Source organism: Macrotis lagotis, chromosome X (assembly GCF_037893015.1).
Source record: "Macrotis lagotis isolate mMagLag1 chromosome X, bilby.v1.9.chrom.fasta, whole genome shotgun sequence".
NCBI classification, from domain to species: Eukaryota; Metazoa; Chordata; class Mammalia; order Peramelemorphia; family Peramelidae; genus Macrotis; species Macrotis lagotis.
The window spans coordinates 683,300,234-683,323,888 of NC_133666.1; the positions used below are offsets into that span (position 1 = coordinate 683,300,234).

The 23,655-nt window shown below is 41.0% G+C and overlaps 1 protein-coding gene across 4 annotated transcripts in view; it reads left to right on the forward strand.

The window, feature by feature from the left end:
- WSCD2 (WSC domain containing 2) overlaps positions 1-23,655 on the forward strand; it is a 136,518-nt gene that overhangs the window by 90,745 nt on the left and 22,118 nt on the right. For all 4 annotated transcript variants that reach the window (XM_074206059.1, XM_074206057.1, XM_074206060.1 and 1 more), the window contains 2 exons: positions 6,615-6,729; positions 13,372-13,556. In XM_074206059.1, coding sequence (XP_074062160.1) covers positions 6,615-6,729; positions 13,372-13,556 — 300 coding nt within the window. The remainder of the gene's footprint in view (positions 1-6,614; positions 6,730-13,371; positions 13,557-23,655) is intronic.

Sequence of the window (23,655 nt, forward strand, 5' to 3'; positions counted from 1 at the left end):
ATTCTAGACTTCTCGTTCTCATTTCAAATCTTTTCTTCAGAGCTTCTTTTTCATTTAAATTCCACTTTTTTATTTCTTGCTTCATTTCTTCTAGATATTCTTGTAGTCTTTGTGGCCACATCATTTTTCTCCCAAGGACTCTTAAGGATTGCTATGGAGTCACTCCCTTCTGGGTTTATCTCTTGAGTGTCCCTTGACCTATGATGTTTCTTTCTAGTATTTGGTATGTTCTTCTGTTTAGGCATATCTGTAACCACAATTCCTGATTTGAATTGGGGGCCAGTTTCCTCCTTTTCCTGCACTTTTCGGGTTCCAAGGCTAGCAGGCTTCAATGTTCCTGGTCAGGTAGGAGCCTTCCCAGTCTGGACTCCATTAGAGATTTCCATTATCCTGGGATCCTCCCTAATCTGGGCATTTCCTAGCTTCTCTAAGCCTCTCCTTTCCTTTACCCTCTCTCAATCTTTTTCAATATGCATGCTACTATGGGCTTCCAGCCAATTCACCTGAGCTCAAACTGGTTTTCTTGGCAGAATGCTTTGTCTAATGCTCATAGCTTCTGGATATCTTTTTATGACATTACTGAGCTGGAAAAAGCATTTCTATATGTTTCTTGTTGGATTCATTGGCCATTCTTCAAGTTAGAGAGACTTGTTAAGATCATTTCTGAATTATATTTGGAAAAGCTAGGTTCCTTTCATTTGGATGTCTGAAACAAAAAAGTCTTCAAAATCCTGTATCCTAGGGTCCCTTCCAGGACTATCATTCAGTATTCTTAGGGTCTTCAATTCTGACATTCCCTGTTATAAGACCCTTCTGACATTTTCCATTCTAAGATCCTTTTTATCTCTGACTTTTGTTCTGTCTATTATAACTCAAATGCTTTCTGAGTTCTCAATATTTTAAAAATGTCATTCTTAAATAAACCCTTGCAAACTGTACCACTATTGGAAGGATCAGGGGTGAGAAATTGTTGCTGGAGGGTTAGTTCCAAAGAGGAGTAGATCTGGCACAGAAGAGCCACAGTGATGGCCCAGGAGGACAGGAAAAATCTCTCAAACCCAGACTTCTTTGGATCTGCTGTGTTAATAGTTTCAGAGTGTGTCTGTCTTCTGCACCCTGGTAGGAACAGGGCTGTCAGTCAAATATTGTTTGATGTTCCTGTCTGGAGTGATTCCGAAAAGACAATGGGTCATGATGCAAGGGATGAAAGGAAGGGATCAGCCCATTTGAGGGTGTTGCCCGGGAGCCTGTGTGGATGCTTCTTTCCCCTGAAAATCAGAGAGAAGGAGGAAAGGAAGCCCAGTTAGGACTATAAAATCAGACCAAGAGATGAGAGATGTGCCTTGTTTGTCCATTAAAAATTAAGTAAGAGTAATAGGGAATGATTGGAGAAAACATCTCTAGAAGCCAAAGCATGGTCATATTGAAAATCTGGCACTTTATGATGCTTTAAAGTTTATAAAGTATTTTCTAATCCATCTCTTCTTAGGAACCTCATAATAACCCTGTGTTTAGTGACTGCAGGTAGGATTATCTCCATTGTGCAAAAGGGAAAACTGAGGCTCAGATTAATGAAGGGATTTGCCCTTGATCACACTGCTAAGAACCAGCAATACTGACTTCTTAGTCTATCATGTTAGCCAAGTAGCTCTCACTCAGCCCAGGATTTGACACACAGTAGGAGCTTAATAAATTGTTTATTGATTGATTAGATGTAAGGCTTCCTTTGGCAGAGGGCTACATGGGACAGACCTGGCTATGTTTAAATTGTAGTTGATTGCTGTTTGGTATAGAATGTCCCAGGAGTAGACAAAGGCAGCAGGGAGGGATATGTTATTATTTTACCCCCTGCAGCGCATTTGAGATTTGTGAATAGAGTTGAGCCTGAGCCCGGGGAAAGCATCCTAACCTTTTTTTTTTGTTAGGAATTAGAATGTCATTGTCATTACTAAAAGGTCACTCTCTACCATTCAACTATATTGTCCTTTACTCTGACCCTCAAGGACAATGGGGGACTATACTTCATGGGACAGCTAGGGAGTACCATAATTCGTAGAGCACCGGGCCTCATTCCAGAGACCTAAGTTCAAATCTGACCTCAGATACTAGCTGTGTGACCTTGGACAAATCATTTAACTCTGTTTCTTCATTTGTAAGATGAACAGGAAAAGAAAATGGCAAACTACTCCAATATCTCTGCCAAGAAAACTCCAAACAGGGTTATAAAGAGGGGGGCGCTACTGAAATGACCAAACAACAATATGAATAGTTGTCTAGTTCCCATCTCCATGACTTTGCCTTGGCCAGCCCCTGTGCATTCCTTCCTTGCCTCCACTTCATAGAATCCTTCTCTTCTTCCAACATGCATTTCAACACCAACTTTTTTTTCTGTTTTTTTTTTTTTGGTAAAGCAATGGGGTTTGGTGACTTGCCCAAGATCACACAGCTAGATAATTATTAAGTGTCTGAGCCAAATTTGAACTCAGGTCCTCCTGACTCCAGGGCCAATGCTCTATCCACTGTGCAACCTAGCCACCCCCCTCAGCGTCACCTTCTATACACTCACTTCCTTGATCTTCATACCTGTTGAGCCCCTCTTTTCCTAACTACCTTGTAATTATCCTGCACACAGTGGAAGGTAAGCTCCTTGAGGGCAGGGACTGTTTTATTCTTTGCATTTGGATCCCCAGTCCTAGCATGGAACTTGGACCACAGGTGGTACTTAATAAGCCTCGGTGATAGATTTTGGATAATAAGAACAATGTGCTAGCTAACATCTATAATGACAGAGTTCATCTAGCACTTTCTCTGCAGTAGCTGTGAAACTGATAGTTCATTTAATAGAGGAATAAACTGAGGCTCAGAAAGAAGAAAGATTCTGCTTGAACTCACATAAGTAAGTGGTAGAGCTAGAATCACAGAAGCTAGACTTGAAGGGAGTTCAGCTACCATTTGGCATCAACCAGTTAGTCAAGAAATATTTAATACATGTGTACTATAAATGATGCTAGGCACTGGAGATCCAGAAACAGACAAATAGGAAATCCCTGCCCATAAAGCAAATGTTCTATTAGGGAAGACAACATAGCAATAATTTTTGTTGTAATGCAGTCATTTCTCAGCCATGTCCAATTCTTCCTGATACTATTTGGAATTTTCTTGGCAAAGATTCTGGAATGGTTTGCCATTTCTTTCTCCAGTGCATTTGACAGATGAGGAAACTGAGGCAAACAAAATTAAGTGACTTGTCCAGGGTCACAAAGCTAGTAAATATCTGAAGCTAGATATGAACTCATGTCTTCCTGACTGCAGATTTGGTGTTCTGTCCATTGTGTCATCAAATGTTTGGTTAAACTGCCTAGCATTGTAACATTACTACAGAGAGTGTAACTACAAATGTACATTGATAGAAAGCCAGATGTACACTTGCCAAAAAGACACACACACAGGGCAAGCACTCACAAAGGGGGCAGAAGAAGCAATACTGAGACACCCTGAAGGTCTCATTGAAGGACTTTAGAATTGATTGGGCAGCATGAGAAACACTGGCACAGGAGCACCCAGCATGGTGTGCTCTCATCAGAGAGGGTGTTGCGCTCTATGAGGAAGGCAGGATTGAAACATGAGATACATGAGTTTAGAATAAACACCCAGGTGTTCACATGGACTGTTTGTGACCAACCTGTGGTAGAGTATTCCAAGCTCATATTGGGCTGATCAGTCACCGTCAAGAAACACTATAATTTGTCTCAAACAGTGATATCATTTTGGTCTTCTTTGTTAACAAAAGACAAGAACCAACCAACCAACTGAAAGAAATATGAAAGGAGAACCTGGGGGTTCAAGGAAAGCCCCTGCAGGAAGCAGAATTTGAACCAAGTCTTGAAGGAAACCAAGGAGACCAAGAGTGGAGTTGAGGAGAGAGAGAGTATTCTAGGTAAAGGGAGTCAGCTGTTGATAATGTAACAGAATGTTTTGATTGAGGAATAGCCAGGTAGACCAGTGTTGATTAATCAAAGAGTGAGAGAAGGGGAGTCCAATATAAGAAGGTGGCTTATGAAGAAATTTAAATACCAATCTTGGAAATTCAAAGTCAAAAATCAAGTTGTTTCCACCATTAAGGAGTTTATCTTCTATCAGAAGAAAAATGTGAATATATATGGTGCAAGCAGGACCAATATAAATTGATTGGAAGAAAGCAGCACCTTTGTCCATGGCAAGGATTCATCACTTTGTGTTGTGGTCCCCTTTTTGACATTCTGAAGACACCCATTGAACTATTCTCAGAAACAGGTTTTTAGATGAATAAGCACAATACATAATTAGCATAATAACCTATCTATCTATATCTATCCATCCATCCATCTATCCATCTAGTTGAAACAAGTTCAAGGACCTCAGGCTAAGTACCCCTGATTTGAGGGGATCTTGAATGGACTCATGTCGTGTGATATTTGAACTGAATCTTATAGAAGGCCAGAAGAAGTACAGTGGATAGAGCACCAGTCCTGGAGTCAGGAGGACCTGAGTTCAGATCTGGCCTGAGACATTAGCTGATTGACCTTGGACAAGTCACCTAACCCGCACTGCCTCACTTTAAAAGCCATCTCCAGTTATCCTGACTCATATCTGGCCACTGAACCCAGATGGTTCCAGAGAAAAAAGTGAGACTGGTGATTTGGCACAGCTCCCACCCTCACTCAAATCCAATTCACATACCTGTCATGGCATCACTTCCCTGATGTCATGGTCTTGTTCAAAGATGAATAGCAAAGATCAAACAAACAAGAAGACTAGAAAGTCTTAGACTTTCCATGTATGAGGAAGGCTAGTTTGACTTACTCATAGGGAATATGAAGGGAAGTAATGCATAATAAGGTTGAAAAGGTAGGTTGGGGTCACATTGTGAAGGGCTTTACATGAGAAATTTATATTATTTGATCCTAGAGATAATAGGAAGCCACTGGGATTCGTTGAGAAGGGTAGTGATGTGGTCAAAACTGTGCTTCAGGAAAGTGTCTTGCCAAATGTTCATCAAGCCTGTGCTTGAACACCAAGGTAGGACTTCATTCATTTTGATCCCAAGTCTAAAGGTTCTGCCCTTTCTACCTACTACTACTATCCACATGTAGCGATCAAACCACCCTCCAGTATAGCACTCCTACTCTCTTACTTGTCTGCCTGGGTTTCTTAATTGACTGGAAGAAGTGGCATCAACATAGAAATTAGATTCAGAGATTTTTTTTTTTATCTCAAAGGGTTCTTAGAGTCTGAATTGAACAGATGAAGAACTGAGGCCCAGGAAACAAGTTCAAGGACCTCAGGCTAAGTACCCCTGATTTGAGGGGATCTTGAATGGACTCATGTCGTGTGATATTTGAACTGAATCTTATAGAAGGCCAGAAGAAGTACAGTGGATAGAGCACCAGTCCTGGAGTCAGGAGGACCTGAGTTCAGATCTGGCCTGAGACATTAGCTGATTGACCTTGGACAAGTCACCTAACCCGCACTGCCTCACTTTAAAAGCCATCTCCAGTTATCCTGACTCATATCTGGCCACTGAACCCAGATGGTTCCAGAGAAAAAAGTGAGACTGGTGATTTGGCACAGCTCCCACCCTCACTCAAATCCAATTCACATACCTGTCATGGCATCACTTCCCTGATGTCATGGTCTTGTTCAAAGATGAATAGCAAAGATCAAACAAACAAGAAGACTAGAAAGTCTTAGACTTTCCATGTATGAGGAAGGCTAGTTTGACTTACTCATAGGGAATATGAAGGGAAGTAATGCATAATAAGGTTGAAAAGGTAGGTTGGGGTCACATTGTGAAGGGCTTTACATGAGAAATTTATATTATTTGATCCTAGAGATAATAGGAAGCCACTGGGATTCGTTGAGAAGGGTAGTGATGTGGTCAAAACTGTGCTTCAGGAAAGTGTCTTGCCAAATGTTCATCAAGCCTGTGCTTGAACACCAAGGTAGGACTTCATTCATTTTGATCCCAGGTCTAAAGGTTCTGCCCTTTCTACCTACTACTACTACCCACCTGTAGCGATCAAACCACCCTCCAGTATAGCACTCCTACTCTCTTACTTGTCTGCCTGGGTTTCTTAATTGACTGGAAGAAGTGGCATCAACATAGAAATTAGATTCAGAGATTTTTTTTTTTATCTCAAAGGGTTCTTAGAGTCTGAATTGAACAGATGAAGAACTGAGGCCCAGGAAAGTTAAGTGATAAGCCCAAAGTCATACAAATAGGAAGTGTAGAGTGAGTCCAAGTCTGATTTTCTCTGACTCCAAAACCAATGTTCTTTCTATTGTTCTATCTTGTCTACATTTAGTGGTGGAAAAAAAATCTTGGGATGAATTTCATCCAATTTCCTCATTTTACCAACAAGGAAATTGAGATCCAGGGAGGGCCAGAGACTTGCCCAAAGATATACAAAGTCACCCAAGAACGAGGTATCAGAGTCAAAGCTGGGTCCACTTCCTCCATCCAGATCCATCTCTCTTTGGGCACTCCCAATACCAATGCCAGGATTGTTCTTGGCAGAATTTTTCTCTTCCCACTAAGCTTCATCTTCAGCTGGGTCTGTTTTTTCTCCCCCCAGCAAAATACGTCGGCTGCTACTTGGACAACCCCAGCAGACGGGCCCTGCGAGGATTATCCTTCTTTGACTACAAGAAGATGACAGTCTTCCGCTGCCAGGACAGCTGTGCTGAGCGGTAGGGTGGAACACAAGCCCAGCTGCCCCTAATGATGACCCTCCATCCCCAGCCCATCTCCTCCCCTCTTGGTGCTCTTTGCCTTTCTATCTGTGGGGGGCTTGGAGTGTGCAGGTGTGGGGGCATAGGAGATTTGGACATGGGTTTTAAGGGAATGCATGGGTATGAGCAAGTCTACCAGGGGCTCCAGGGGGCTTGTTGGTCCTCCCCACCATCCAGCAGCAAATACTGTTAAACTAGGTGATCTCCTGGCAACCCCAGACAGAGAAAAATGAGTCAGCCCATGAACAAATCAGACACCAATTTTATGAAGATGAGGTCTCAGGACATAATTAGCCAGTTCTTGGCCTTATGCCAAAGCTCACAGGAAAATGGACAATTCCCTTTGGAGAACAAATCTCTCAGACCTGCAGGGTCTCTGGCATCAACCCCACTACTGAACCCATCAATGAAAGTGTTTATCATTGGCATGCAAGGGTATGAAGGGAGCAGTTATTTCAAACACTACCCCCTGCTCCCTAATTGGACTCATTTGAGATAGCATGGCACATGAACAGAGAGTCTTGAATTTGGAAAGCTGGGTTAGAATCCTGGCTTTGATATTTATCAGTGTGTGACCCTGAGCCCTTTGTCTACATTATCCCATTTGACCTCAATTTTCTCATCTGTAAAATGAAGATTTAGACCTAATCGAAGATCCCTTCTAGCACCAAATCATGATCCTCACAACAACCTCAGAAATAGGCACTATTAGTTCCATTTCACAGCTGAGGCTTAAAAGGGTTAAGTGAATTGACCATTGTGAAATAGCCATTCAGTGTCAGAGGCAGGTTTTAAACCCAAGTCTAGACCACTGGTCATTATATCTAAGGTCCAGTTAAACTCCCACTTTCTACTGGAAACCTCATCCCACCTCTCTTAATTCTAGTGCCTTCCCTCAATTAATTATTCCCTATTTATCCTGAATGTATCCAGCTTTGCAAATTTGTTTTCATGTTGTCTCTCTACAATAGATTGAAAGCACTTGGGGGTCAGGGACTGTCTTTTGCCTCTTTTTGTATTTTAAGCACTTAGCAATTGTGTCTGTCATATAATTTTTTAGGTAGTGAGGCAATGGGATTAAGTGACTTGCCCAAGGCCATCAGCTTTTAAGTATCAAGTGCCTGAGGCTAGATTTGTACTCAGGTCCTACTGACTCCAGTCTATCTGCTGTGCCACCTAGCTGCCCCCATATAGTAGATATTTAATAATTCTTGATTGACTGGATTGAACCCAACTTGCAGCTCGAGCAGGAAGCAAGTGGAGGGAGTTTTTCTTCCCTCAAAAATTCCTTACTCCAGAGCACTTCAAAGATCAGCATTATGACTTGGTTATTAGCCTCAACTGCTTTCTTCAGGGTTGAGAATTTAAAACCAACTATAAAAGCAATTTACTGAAGGCATATTTAATGTTAGGACAGGGATTTCCGGAACAGGGGCCTCTTGGTTGATGAAATAAACCAAACCATAAATACAGAGGGACTAGAGAAGGTTTCCCCATTATGGTGAATGTGTGTTTGCTAGAATGTGTGGTCATAGGCATTGGAGTATATTGGGGTGGGGTGAGTATGAGAGCACTGGTAGATTTTTAGACATAGAAAGGCTGTCTGTATGGGAAAATACGAATGGATGCATGTAGGGTTGCATGGGAATGTAGATATGGGCAAGGGTGCATGTGGATGGGGGCATGTAAATGTGAGGACACAGTATGTGTGAATCTGCATATGTGTGTGGACAAGAAAGTGTTTGAGAGCTATGTAATTGTCCCTAGATGAATGCATGCATGAATGGAAAGGAAAAGAAAAGAACACACATTTGTTAAGGACCTACTATGTGCTTCCCATCATCCTAAAGGCTTTATAGGTATTGATTCATTTGCTCCTTATAGTAGCCTTATGAGGTAGATAAAAGGGAAGGAATGTGTGTTGGAAAGTGTTAGTGTACCAGTCATAAGAGTTGGAGGGACACAAGCATCTGAGGAAGGTGTGAAGGATTTCTCTGAAAGTCTTGTTTTCCTTCCAGTGAAAGGCAGACACCTGGCTAGACAAAGCTTTCTCATGCAAAATGAAAATGATATTCATGATTAAAAATAGTACATTGAAGAGAAAGAATTGTCTTTCAAGACAGCAGCCCTGGCCATGTAAAGGATGCTGGGTCAGAGCAAAAATTCTCAATGCAGGTGCTCTGGAGGAGGGACTGGAGGATGTGGCCCTGGCTGCCAGGAGGGAACTTGGAGACCAAGAGCTGCTGTGGAGGAAAAAAAGGGATCATCTTAAGCTGGTCACTTTGGGCAGAGCCCTTCTGGGCTCTGCTCTTGCTAAAGGGAGAGAATGACTCCAACCCAGAACTTGTGACTCTTGTCTGTCCTCCTCTCAGCTCTCACTTACTTTGGGCAACCCAATTTCCCTCTCTTGGCCAGCCCTTTCCCCAAGCATCAACCAAGAAGGTTGTAGTTAGTATTCCTTTCCCTCTCTGACATTCTAAATTCAAGGACTAATGGCAGAAAGGGGTATATAGAGGCTGCTTGTCCAAACCCCTCAGTTGACAAATAAAGAAATTGAAGTCAAATGGCTTTGCCCAATCATACAGGTAATAAATAAAATAATTAGGATTTGAGAACAACCAGAAACACAGAATAATAGAATAACCAGAATTTTTAACCCTGGTCCTCTGATCTTTTCCCATGGCTCCTCTTTGACTCTCTCCTAATGCTGACATTCTATGATCTCTGGGCTAAGACCCTTCTCAGTTCTTACATTCTATAGTCTAAGATTCTTCTCTCCTGACATTGTTGGTTCTACGATCTGGTCCAGTTCTGATGTTCTAAGGTTCTTTGTACTGCATAACTCTGTCATTCTCTTTTCTAAGGCCCTTCTTATCTCTGACATTCCTTGTTCTAAAACCCCTCCCAAACAATCTCTGGTCTAAGGGTTCTCCCAACTGTGACATTCCCTGTTCCAATTCCCTCCCACACACCCCAACTCTGAAACTGTATTCTAAAGTCCTTTTCAACTCTCACATCTTCTGTTCTAAGGTCCCTTCCAAATGCTGACATTCTCTGTTCTAAGATTCTCAGATTCTACCACTTCTCTCTTGAGAGCTTCTATTTGCTTAGCTACTTTTACCTGAGAGTCCCAGCCAAGGCCTCTGAGGTCAAACAAGTTCTATGTAAAGTCTCAGCCTCCCCCAATTTCCACTCCAAAGCCAGCCAAGATTATTACCTTCTCTCCTTTCCAGTTACTGTTGGGGTGGTCCAGGGATGAAGAACCTCTTCCAAAGGAAGATTCAGGTCTGGACCCTCCAGCATGTGAACCCACAGTCAATGTATATCACAGGCAAGACCTGACTCCAGTCTTTCTGAGACCAGTTCATTGTCTACTACACCATGCAATCTCTCAGTAATTATAATAGCAGTGGACATTTGCATAGAGTTGTAAGGTTTCCAAAATATTGAGTATCCATCATCTCCTTTGAGCTACCCAACAGATGGGCATTATTCTCTCTGTTTTGTAGCTGAGGAATCTGAGACTCAGAAAAATGACTCAATCAGGTTGATATGGTTAGTAAGAAGGATCCTGGTTCCAAGTCCGATGCTCTAACCACTTGACCTACTCAGTCCAATTTGTAGCTGCATAAAAATCACCTCTCTAGAATCCCTGATAAGTAATCATCCAGTTGGAGTTCATCTTCCATGAGGAACTCCTTCCACTCCCTCCTGAGACTGCCTTCTCAGATGATAGGGTCTTGGACTTAGAAATGGAAAGGACCACAGAGGCCAGTTAGTCTACCCCATCTCCATTTTATAGAAAAAGAAACTGAAACCCAGGGCAGGTATGCAAGGGGTAAGTAGAGAAGGCAGGGTTCAAACCTAGGTCCTTTGACTCTATATCTTACAGACTTTCCACCACTTTATGCCCATCCATGGGAAATCTTTCTTTTTATCAACTCATGAATTCATGGGCTCCACAGCTTTCCTCCTTTCTATCCTCTGAGGCCAAACTCCTTGGAGTCAGGCAGAAAGGCCTCACATGCCCATAGGTAGTCAGTTCCCAGCCTTGCCTGATGCCCAAGCTCACAGCTTTCTTCCCTGGAGAGCCACAGGGTCTCTATCATTTCCTAATTCACCTCCAACAAAGGCACAATCCTTCCTGTCTTTAAGTAATGGGGCTGCCTCTTGCCTTATGATCTATCACACCTGGGAGACCTTTTTTCTTGTAAAGTGATGCTTCCTTCAGCTGATGCACAGTAAATCACCCACTCAGGACTCACACTGTGGGGCCAAGTTCCAGGTAGCATTGGAGAGGAAGCCCAGGGGAGAAAGTTGTAGGAATAGGGAGCCCCAATGCTATTCCAGAACAGCTGCCTGAGAGAAAATGATAATGGAGGAGGGAGGGTGATAAGGAGATTCAGCTCTTCTGGTCATTTCTACATGACACCCTGAATAACTGGCATGCTACCCATAGGATAATTATGTGGGAGAAAGGACATTGGATTTGAGCATCTGAGGAGCCTGAATCTCTGATGTGTGACCCTAGGCAAGTCCTTACCTTGCTCTGCAGTTGTTTTCTTATCTCTTAAAATGGGAGGAGGACAGACTAGCAAAGACTTAGCCATGGATAGATTTCAAATGGTGCATGAACCCATTTGAATATGGAAAAACATGCATCTTAATTCTAATATAATTGATTTCCTTTGTAATCCTGTATAATTTATTTCATGCATTGAAAAACATACTTGTGAGAAGTGGATTTGTCCAGGATCACACAGTTATCAGTGGCTGAGGCTGAATTTGAAGTTAGGTTTTCCAGACTCCAGCATTTGAAGGCAGGTCTTCCTGACTCCAGGCTTGATACTCTGTCCATTAGGATGCCAACTAAACATCTCAGCCAGAAGGGAAGAATCACACAGGTAGTCAGCAGCAGAGTCAGGATAGGAACTCAGGTCCTCAGGTTCCAAATCAACCAACCAACCTACAAAGAGGCAGTAAGCACCTACTAGTGCCAGGTGCTGTCCTAGGTGCTGAAGATTTTTTAAAAAATCAATGAAATGATCAGCACTCCCTCATTGATAGACCCCTTGGAGTAACATGGAAAATCCAGCCTATTCCTTAGGCCAGATATTAGCACCCCCCCAAAAAAAGTGGAAATAGCCTCAATCTTCTCTTCAGTGAAATTGGACTGATGATAATATCTAACTCCCAGCGTTTTTGTAAGGATAAATAATTTTTTTATATATCCTGAGTTTTTAAAAAATATTTTTATATTTTTCATATTTTATTTATATCCTGAAATAATATTTATAGAGCATTTTTCAAACTTTAAAGTGATACATAAAAAATCAAGTAATAATAATAGCAATAATAACTATTATTATCATCAGGTACCCTTTAAACCAGGCAAGCTCAAGGAGAGAGTTCTGGGAAACATTTTGTAAAGGAAAGAATGCTCAACAGAATGTAAGCTCCTTGAGTCCAGTCCCCAGTGTGAGACTCAGTATCCCAAGTCTGATTAATCTTCTTTCTTATCCTTCCCACTTTATTGCCTCCTCCCTCCAACATCTCTTTTGAGCTAAACAACTCAAGAGAGATCAGAGAATTGGGATTTCCAAGATGGATTCGAAGTCACCTACTTTACTTCTTTCAGGAAATGATTTGCCCAAGAATGATTCCATCATTAGTAAATGGTAGAGCCCAGATTCAGCTTCTGCTCTTCAAACTTAAGGACTGGTTCTGGATCAGAGAACCACAGAGATTGAAGGGACTTCAGTGGCCTTCTTGACCAACTCATCCCCAAACAAGAATTCTCTATGCAGCATGTCAAACCAAAAGTCAAGTTGTCTCTGCTTGAAGACCTCAAGGGAAGGGGAAGCCAGCATCTCCCTCAAGAAGACCTACTCTGCTTGGGGACAGTTCTAATCTCCCAACCTAAATTTTCCTCTTTTCAATTTCTACCTCAAAAAGCATATGTTTATTCATTTCAAATTTTTTGTCTTTAGCTTTAATTATTTTGGGGGGATTTGGCTTGCCGTGCCCTTGAGTAGTCAGAACAGGACTAATCCATTGTCTACAAGACAGTCCTTAAAATCTTTGAAGGCAGCTTTCAAACCAACCCTGAGTCTTCTCTTCCCAAGTTTGGCCTGCCCCAGCTCCTTCAATCCATCATCACTTGACATGAATTCAAGGTCTTTCACTCCATTCTTCTGGACCTTCTTTCTCTGGTGCTCACAACCTCATCACAGGTGCTTCCAGAGATCAGACTCACCAACATTTTCTCCTTTCTCTTTCAGAGCAGGAACCGTTTCCAGTTGCCCAAGGCCCAGTACATGCTAGACATTTAATAAATGGTTTTTCATTCATTCATGTATTCTAGCACTAAAAGTATGTCACTAAGAACTTGTTGTCTGCTTGAAGGGCAGAGGAGAGGTTGTCAAGGGAGATGGGTGGAACTATATGAGAGTTGAGGATTGCCCAAGAGCTCCCAGAGAGAAGGAGATGGCAAACTTCATAATCTCCATTATTACTCCTTTCCCAGAGTCTCCCAGTGGGGTGATGGATGCCCTTGCTAATGGTCTATCCATCTGAGTACACCCATGTTCCCTTCCCCAGGGGTTACCTGTATGCTGGACTAGAGTTTGGTGCCGAGTGCTTCTGTGGTCACAAGATCCAGGGGGCAAATGCAAGCCAGGCGGAATGCAACATGGAATGCAAGGGTGAGAAGAACAACATATGTGGTGGTGTCAACCGACTCTCCATCTATCGACTTGAGTTGGCCCAGGAATCTGCCCGGCGATGTACGTGAGTCTGTCTGCCTGGCACCATGCACTGAGTGTGTGTGTGTGAGAGGGGCTGCTGGGGTTAGGGAGGAAGTACCAGAGGGCCAGGGCTGTCCTCTGGGAGCTTAAGGGGCGCTCAGATGGAGTTCTGATAGCTCAGATCAGTGCAAGGTCCAGGAGGATGGAGTGGACTGGTATCAACACTTGTAACTCTCACTCAGACCTCAACCAGCTATGTGACAATTGATAGGTCACATTTTCTCTGTAGATTTCAGTTTCCTTCTCTGTAAAATGAGATTAGATTATTCTGATCTGTTGACATTCATTGTTCTGATGTCCCATACTTCTCTGACTTTGTATGTGCTAAAATCTGTTGGATTGCAGCTGCTTCTGGTTCTGAACTCTGACAATCCTTCTCACCTCTGACATCTATGTTCTAAGATCCCTCCCACTTCTGATTTTCTGTGTTCCCAACTCTCTTTTAAGTCATCTTGAAGCCCTAACATTCTCTGTTTTAAGGCCCAACTCTGTCATTCTAGGATTCTAAGTTCTAATTAATTTTTGAACTCAGTAAAAAATATTCGTTTTTTTATTTCATTTTTTTGATCTTTGCTTTTAATTCTTTTGTTCAATTCAATCCCTCCAAATTTTTGAAAATTACTTTTAGTTTTTGGATCTTGTAATCAAGAATTTTTCTGCATTTGGGCAGGCCTGTTTTGCCAATTTGCAGACAATCTAGTTGTGGCAAGGGGACCATTTCATCCATATTCCAATGGCAGCATTAGTGTGAGTCATCCTCAGTAGAAGACAGAAATCACCTTATGATATCTTTCTTCCAGTTCATTCTTTGGGCAAAGCTAACAAAACAATCTTTTGTGACTTCAAATCCAGCCTCAGACACTTAACAACAGTGTAACCTGGGCAAGTCACTTAATCCTATTTATCTCAGTTTTCTCATCTGTAAAGTGAGTGGGAAAAGGAACTGACAAACCACTTTCTCTGTCAAGAGAACCCCAAATAGAGTAATGGAGAGTCAGATATGACTGAAAAACTAAAAGATGAATAAAATAATTTTAGTAAAGTGGAAACATGCACACTGTGCTTTCCAACTCAAAAGTCTTTAAAACTCCCAAAAGTCTGTCATATGCAATCACCTCTAGGATAAGATATGGGTCACTAATCTTGTCAATTAAAGCCCTTCACACATCTTGGCCTCAGTTTCCCTTTCTGGTCATATTTGTCCCTCTCACGAAGTCTATATTAGAACCAAATGGTCTCACTTGCCTTTGTCTAACTCAATCTGCCCTTCCCCCCCAACTCTGAACCTGGGGTGTCTTTCATTCCTAAGACTTGTTTTTTCCTCTCTTCAGCCTTCACTAGATGCTTAGGGCTTCCTGGAGGAAACCTTTCCAGATTCTACTTGGGTAGAACCTTTCTCCTCTTTCAAACTCTTATCTAATTATCTCTGTGTAAATATTATATTCCAGGGTAGAATGGAAGCTCCTTGAGGGCAGGGACTGGTTTCTTTTTGTCTATGTATCCCTGTGTCTATCAACTAATGGTAAGCATCAAGTCCTACCTATGGAATTGTTGAGTCATTTGTTTGTTTTTAAGTCTTCTCTTACTCCTCTTTTTTGTTTTTTGCAAGGTAATGGGGTTAAGTGACTTGCCCAATGTCACGCATCTAGGTACTCATTAAGTGTCTGAGGCCAAATTTGAACTCAGATACTCCTGACTCCAGGGCCAGTGTTCCATCTACTGTGCCACCTAGCTGACTGTGTCCAACTCTTCGTGAGCACATTTTGGGGCTTTCTTGACAAAAGTTCTGGAGTTGTTTTCCATTGCCTTCTGGTTACATAACTGCAAAGGTGTCTGCACATAGGAGATGCTTTATTGATACATGCTAACTGAATAGGATTAAATTGCAGTTAGAAGAGAAGATACCCTAAAGAGCTATAGTTTCTGGCTTAGTTAGGCTTCCTATATCTGTCTTTAGATTTATCCACTTTATCATCATTGCATCAATATTGAGGTTGTCCTGTTTCCCAGAGACATATGAATCACAAGACTGTGTATTATAGTACAGCTCCCATGCTACCTTTGGCCCCAGTTCAAATCCTTGTTCCACCACTTTCTACTTGTGTGACCTTGAGAAAGTCATTTCAACTTCTCCGAACCTCAGTTTCCTCATCTGTAAAATGAGGATATTGAATTAGAAGACCTGAGTGTTCTAAATCTATGAATTTGTAGAAAGAAGATTCAACACTGTGTGGGAAGCCAGCAGTCTTTAAAATTAGGCTGTCATCAATTTCACCAAATTTCATTTGGGCCAAATCTTATGAACCATCAACCCATTCATTTTACAAAAAATGGAAACTAAGGTACAGAGAAATGAACTTCTGAAGATCAGAACTAGTAAGTAGTGGAATGAGAATTAAAACTAAAATTTTTTTCAAACTCCAAGAGGACTCCCAAGTTTTCTTTCCTCTGTATGAGGCTGCCTCTCCAAAAACAATGTTTGCTTGGTCTGAAGGCTTCCCATGAATCATAGTATTGGAGAAGGTTGTAAAGTCAGAATCAGAAGGACTTACTAGAAGGTCAGTCAGACTCTCATTTTACAGAGAAGGAAACTGAGACCCAGAAAGATCAAATGACTTCCTTGAAGGCCACACCATTGGTGATAGACATGGGTTTTAAATCCAAGAAATTATAATCTCTCATTTTCTGATGCTGCCTCCTTGATTTTACTGAGGAGAAAACCTAAAAAAAAAAAAGAAAAATTGGGGGGCGGCTAGGTGACACAGTGGATAAAGCACCGGCCCTGGAGTCAGGAGTACCTGGGTTCAAATCTGGTCTCAGACACTTAATAATGACCTAGCTGTGTGGCCTTGGGCAAGCCACTTAACCCCATTTGCCTTGCAAAAACCTAAAAAAAAAGATTTTTACTGAGGAGGAAAAATTAAATGATTTCCCCCAAGATCACATGGTCGTCAAGTGATAGAGGTGAACTTCAAACCCAGGCCCTTTGACCCACTCCCAAACTGTAATCTCCCACTCTCCCATGTTGCCTCTCAACTCCGAATCTTCTTCATCTAAGGCAGACATGACCATTCTTCCATTATGAACAAGATCCATGTGGCTAGGTGGAGCTTGACTTTGTATGAGTAATTAGCCAGACTCCCTGATCAATCCTTTGATTGTCTTTTCTATCTGGACATGAACCAGAGTTTGCCTCTTGGTTGAAGCATGTACAGACTTTGATATGAGAAGTTTGAAGTGTGCAAACCAATGATGCCTTTTTCTGTCATCCAATCAATGGAAGGGTAGGCAGAAAGGTTACCTGAGTCAGAGTCTGCCTCCCTCAGGATTTTTGCTCTTTTCTGAAGGAGAAGGGATGTACCAGGGGACCTGTTGGCTCCAAGACAAATGCTAACAATGCCATAGAATTCTCCCACGAGCATTGCCTCTTAGCTCAATACCTCCACAGTTCTGATTGTTGGTTTGTTTGTTTTAAACAGTATCATTTGCATTATGAGTGTGCCAGAGAAAAAAATAATCTCCTACGCCAGCAGAGGAGTTAAGGACGCCTTGGTCTTAAAATAGTCACTGTTCCTTTGCGCTAAAAGGCAAACCCAGGCAAGTATTTGTCCCATTCTTCTGGGAGGCCCTTGCTGGGATCTTCAAAAATGAACAGCCACCCAGGGTAAGAAAGATGAAAAGGCTGAAGTGTGAACTGAATTGAACCTCAAAGTCCTGGACCAAAAACAGAAGCCTTCACAAGAAAGAGAGGGGCTCGGATGAAGAGAAACACGTTGTCTAACTGGGCTTTCGTCTCTGCTCCACTACTTCCTCGCTGTGTGACCTTGCACTCTAGAGGACAGAAATAGGATAGGGCGGGTGGTTGCTTGATGGAGAGCAAAACTTCCTAATAATTAGATGAGTCCAGAAGTAGAATAAGCTATTTCAGGGGCTAAGGAGTTCCTGATCCCTAGAAGGCTTCCGGCAAAGAAAAGATAACCATTTGTGAGGGCTATCATAAAGAAAATTCCTATTTTTAATCACCCTGAGTTTCATCCATAAATCCATAGTTAGGAATTGTGATACCCTAAGAATGGAAAGGACAGGGGATGGTTTGTCCCATTTGGATGCAATCATACCAAGAGAAGAGGAAGCCAGTTCCCCAGAGAGTCCAGCCTCAATCTTCACAGAGCATGCCTGAAAACCCTAACCCTGAATTATCTACATGCTGGGAATCAGGAAAAGAAATAAGATGACTGGCAGTTCCACTAGTATTTGGCTGGGCGACCATGGACAAACAGCTCTATTTTTTGTTTTGTTTTATTTTTTTGCAAGGCAGTGGGGTTAAGTGGCTTGCTCAGTGTCACACAGCTAAGTAAGTGTTAAGTGTATGAGATCATATTTGAACTCAGGACCTCCTGACTCTAGGGTTGGTACTTTATCCACTGCATCACCTAACTACTCCTCACTTAGATCTTCAGATAAACAATGAGATTAGAATCAGAGTTCCCTCACATCCCCTCTTTTTTGAATATTTTTTTCCAATTACATGAAAAGATAGTTTTTAGCATTGATTTTTTAGGTAGGATTTTGAGTTCCACATTTTTCTGCTCCTTCTTTTCTCCCTCTCCATGACAGCAAGCAATCTGATATAGATTATATATGTACAGTCATGTTTAACATATTTCCATATTCATCATACTATGCAAAAAGAATCAGAACAAAAGTGGGGGGACCATGAGAAAGAAAAAACTTAAAACAAGCCTTAAAAAATTAAAAATAGTAAACTCTGGTCTCCATTAAGACTCCATAGTATTTTTCTGAATGTCAATAGCATTTTCCATCACAAATCTTTTAGAATTATCTTTGCTCATTGAACTACTGGATGGAGAGCAGTCTATCATTGTTTTTTATTCATTCATTCATTCATTCATTCATTCATTTATTCATTAGTTTATCTATTTATCTATTTATTTTTTGGGAGTTTTTGCAAGGCAAACGGGTTTAAGTGGCTTGCCCAAGGCCACACAGCTAGGTAATTATTAAGTGTCTGAGGTCGCATTTGAACTCAGGTCCTCCTGAATTCAGGGCCAGTGCTCTATCCACTGTGCCACCTAGCCGCCCCTCAGTCTATCATTGTTGATCACACAATGTCTTACCCCCCTTCTAACTGAAATCCAATGGTTAGCCTGTGTTTAAAGTCAGAGAGCACTCTGAGCTAAAGAATTTTACTATACAAACTATCTGAGCAAAAATCACTGTCCAGAACATTACTTTTAGGCCTAGGACATTGTGCATAGAAAGTAAAACTAACAGCATTATGAATGAGTTATATGGGGCTAACTGGATGTTGACTGTGTTGATGATGTTAGCCAGACTCCTTGGTTAATACTGGGATTAGTCAGTAATCTTGTCATTAGCCAGTGTGTGGTTTTTAGCTGCTGTATATATGAGAAGCGGAAAGTTCTAGGGATTTGATAGGAGAGGTGTTGATTTGGCATGCAAACACATACATACACATATGAATAGTTGTAGGTATTTGGTGATTTTTGTGAGAACTTCAATCACTTGGAAGATAGGAAGCCTGGCAGAAATGTTAAAAGCCTTTTCATTTGGGTTTGACAGCCAAAAGAAATTTCTAGCCTAATCCCTTAAAATCATAATAATTTCTAGAGCCCTCTTTTCCTGAAATGAGTAGAAAATCACTGCAACAGAGATAATCCTATAAAGGACATCTTCTCCTCTACTCCTGTGTATCACTCTCAAGACACTCCAAAGCCTGGAAGCCCATGTTAAGAGAGGACGGCTAGTTCTGTCAGGGAGACATCTGTCTGTTCCGTGTTCCAATGCTGATGCTCAGACTTTTGAAGAAACCATACTGCAAATTTCACAGGTTTCTTTGCTGCATCTTCATCTAGGTGATGAATGCTCACTTTGAGTGTCTACTCTGATCTTGTTCCTCCTCTCTACTCCATACAATGCTCTGCATTCTCCAAATCTAATACTGTGGCTAGGGAGGGACCAGATACTCTTATCTCTCTCTTCCTGCCCTCTCCTCCCACAAAAATACCCCTAATATAATAGATGCCAGTAATCTGAGGTTTTGTGATTTAATCAAATCTGTGGGAGCCCTCAGCAAGAAAGCTCCCTTTAGCAATAGAAATGTGCTTCTGATCTGTCACTTAGACTCAGAATGTTATCTGGGGCACTCAATTGGGGGTGCCGAAGAGACTTGTCTAGGGTCTTGTGGTCAAACTAGTCTATGGCTTTTTTTTTTAAAAGAAAGATTTTATTTATTTTGAATTTTAAATTTTTTCCCTTAATCTTGCTTCCCTCCCCCCCACCTCCCACAGAAGGTAGTCTGTTAGTCTTTACATTGTCAAACCCATCTATGTATAAAGGCAGGTATGGAGCCTAAGGCTCTTGACTCCAAATCCAACTATCTATGCTGCCTCACTCAAGGAAGGTACTTCACTCAGTCATCCTATGTTTAATTGACTTTTTAAATGTTTTTCTTGGTTTTTGCAAGGCAATGGGGTTAAGTGACTTGCCCAAGGTCACATAGTTAGGTTATTATTGGGTTTTGAGGCTGGACTTGAACTCAGATCCTCTTGACTCTATCCACTGCACCACATAGCTGCCCCTTAATTGAATATTTTTCTAAATTTATTTTATCTTAAATTTATGGAATGAAACAAACATTTCCCTAACATGTTATAACAAAAAAGTTGATTGCACATGAAATTGAAAATCTATCTTTTTAAACTTTTTAAATGTATTTAATGCAATGGAGTTAAGTGACTTGCCTTAGGTCACACAGCTAGGTTATTATTATGTGTCTGAGGCTGGATTTGAACCCAGGTCCTCCTGACTCTATCCACTGTACCACATAGCTGCCCATCAATTGAATATTTTTCTAAATTTATTTTATTTTTAATTTATGGAATGAAACAAACGTTTCATAACATAGAATAACAAAAAAGATGATTGCACATGAAACTATAAATCTATCTTGTATGACTTGCTATTCCTTTTAAATATACCATAAAATTATCATGTAAATATCTTTTTTTCTTCCCTCACCCTAGAGGACACCATTAAACACAAATATATATATATATTATAGCTAGAGATAGATATATAGATATGTAAAATTATTCTATGCATACTTCTATTAGTTTCTTCCCTGGATGCAGATAGCATCTCCCTTCATAGGTCCTTTATAGTTAATTTGGGTTTCTCCAAAGAAATTTTCCCGACTTAAAGTAGTCCTTAAAACAATATTGCTGCCACTATATACAATATTCTCTTGGCTCTATTCATTTTGCTCTTCATTATTTGATGCAAGACTTTCCATGTTTTTTTTTAAGATCATTGAGATCAAAATTTCTTATAACACAGTAGCATTCTACAAGCATGTACCCCAACTTGATTAGCATTAATGAGCATCCCTACAATTTCCAGAGTTTGTGCTATAAACATTTTTTTTAGGTTTTTTGCAAGGCAAATGGGGTTAAAGTGGTTTGTCCAAGGCCACACAGCTAGGTAATTATCAAGTGTCTGAGACCAGATTTGAACCTAGGTACTCCTGACTCCAAGGCCAGTGCTTTATCCACTATGCCACCTAGCCGCCCTGCTATAAACATTTTTAAAACATATAGATTTTTTTCCCTTTTTTCCTAACCATCTTTGGAAACAGTTCAAGGGTATACATAGTTTAATAACTCTTTAGACATAATCCCAGACTATCTTTCAAAATGATTGGATCAATTCACAATTCCACTAACCATGAATGTGTATCAATTTTTCCACATTCCCTCTAAGTTCTGTCACCTTAGCTAATCTAATAGGTGTAAAATGATATCTCAAGGTTGTTTTAATTTGCATTTCTCTAATCAGTAATGATTTAGAGCATTTTTATATGACTAAATTGTTTTGATTTCTTCATTGAAAAACTACCTTTCGTTCAATTCATTTGAATCTCTTGGTAAGGAGGGGACTAGTGGTGTCTGGACCCATGATTTCATTTGGTAGAGAAAACTCCCAAGCTCCTTTGATCAATGCAGAATAGCCTCTGTTTTTGTTAGTGTTTTAAAATTTTTTTTAATTTTATTATTTTTTTTTGACTAGTCTTAAGAGAGTTAACAAAGTCCCATAGATTGAATGTATTGGCGATACGACTTGATCCTTCAAGTCTTCCTGACTTTGAGATTGGCCTATCTATTATACTAGTTTTATATGTGTGTGCATAGATGGATAGGTAGCCAGATAGACAGACAGATGAGCAGATAGATGGATAGATATAAGGATGGGACAGTCAGACAGATGGAAGAATGGCTACGCAAATAGATGGAGAGAGAGACAGCCAGACAGAAAGAGGGATAGGAACCTGATTTTATTGATGTAAAGAACGTTCCCTGCAACTGCAGTTGGTAACTCAACCAGTAACATAATCTTGAAGAGTTTTCTGGAAGTAAATTTTACTACTATTATCTAAGTCACAGTTTTTGTTTGTTTGTTGGAGTTTTTGGTTTTTGTTCTGACCGAAATCTTATCAGTCTCTGATTTCATTTGTCATCTCCATAGAATGTAATCTCCTTGAGGGCAGAGACTGATTTATTTTTATCTTGTACCCCAATGACTGCATTGTGGCTGGCACACTGCAGGGACTTAATGTGCCCATTGAATTGAATGATTGGTCTTCTGGTGTGAAAATCCCCTCTTCCATTGATGCCACTCAGTCACATTTCTCCTTGCCTTAGGGACTTGTCCTCATGGTGGACTCTAAAGCTAACTCTTTATCCAGTTAATAGCAACTATTTAAATAGTACTTAAGGGTTTGCAAAGCACTTTTAGAGATATGTTAGGTTGTTTGACCCTTACAACTGTCCTGGAAGGTAGATCCACTGTTCTACGTGCTTTCATTCTAATATCTATATAGATATAGATATAGATAGCTAGATATAGATATGTTTTAGGTTTTTGCAAGGCAAATGGGGTTAAGTGGCTTGCCCAAGGCCACACAGCTAGGTAATTATTAAGTGTCTGAGGCCGGATTTGAACCCAGGTACTCCTGACTCCAGGGCTGGTGCTTTATCCACTGCGCCACCTAGTCACCCCAGGTCACATTTCTAAAATAACCCATGTTATCTCACATGGGCTTTGTAACAACTCCTACAAATTAAGTATAATAAATATCCCTGTTTTACAAATTAGTCAACTGAGGCATAGAACAGGAAAGTATCTTGTCTCCAATCTAAAAGTTCATAAAAGCTAGAGATATAGTGATACCTAGAAATATGAAAAGCATTTTAGAGGTCATCATGTCTAACACCTTCATTTTATAGAGAAGAAAACCAGGGCCCAGAGAGGGCAAGAGACTTGCCCATAGTCACACAGAAAAGGATAGAATCCAAGTCTTCTGTACTCTTTTTCACTCCTGCCAACTTTTCATTATAATTGCTTCATAACCATGGTTCTCTAAACATGATTCTTGATATAGATGGACTCAAAGATCCACTTCCTCATTCATGGAATGAGCTCCCTCTTCACCTCTGCCTTCTGGCTTCTTCTGGAAGTTTCTCCTGGTTCCTATCTCCCTCTCCCTTCTCCGCACTCCTCTTCCCTCTCTACCTCAAGTACTTTTGCTCCGAACTTAGCTGCCATTTACACTGTACACATCGTGTGTGTACCTAGTTGTTTATATGTCGCCTCCCTCATTAGATGGGTGAAATGAAATCAGACACAATTTCCTTCTCATCCTCGGCCGTAGCACAATATCTGGCCCTAGTAATGTCTAATTGACGTTTGTCCTTCATTCTCAAAGAAGACCATGACATCAGGGAGGTGTGGCCTTGACAAGCACATGAATTGGATTAGAGTGGGGGGTCCTGTACCAAGTCACCAGCCTTCCTTTCTCCGTCGGAGCTATCAGATATGGTCAGCTATGAATCAGGATGACTAGAGATGACCCTGGATGAGAGACAATCAGGGTTAAGTGACAAGTTCAGGGTCACCCAGCTTCGTAAGTGTCTGAGGCTGAATTTGAACTCAGGTCTTCCTGATTCAAGAGTCACTGCTCTATCTCCGGTGCCATTGA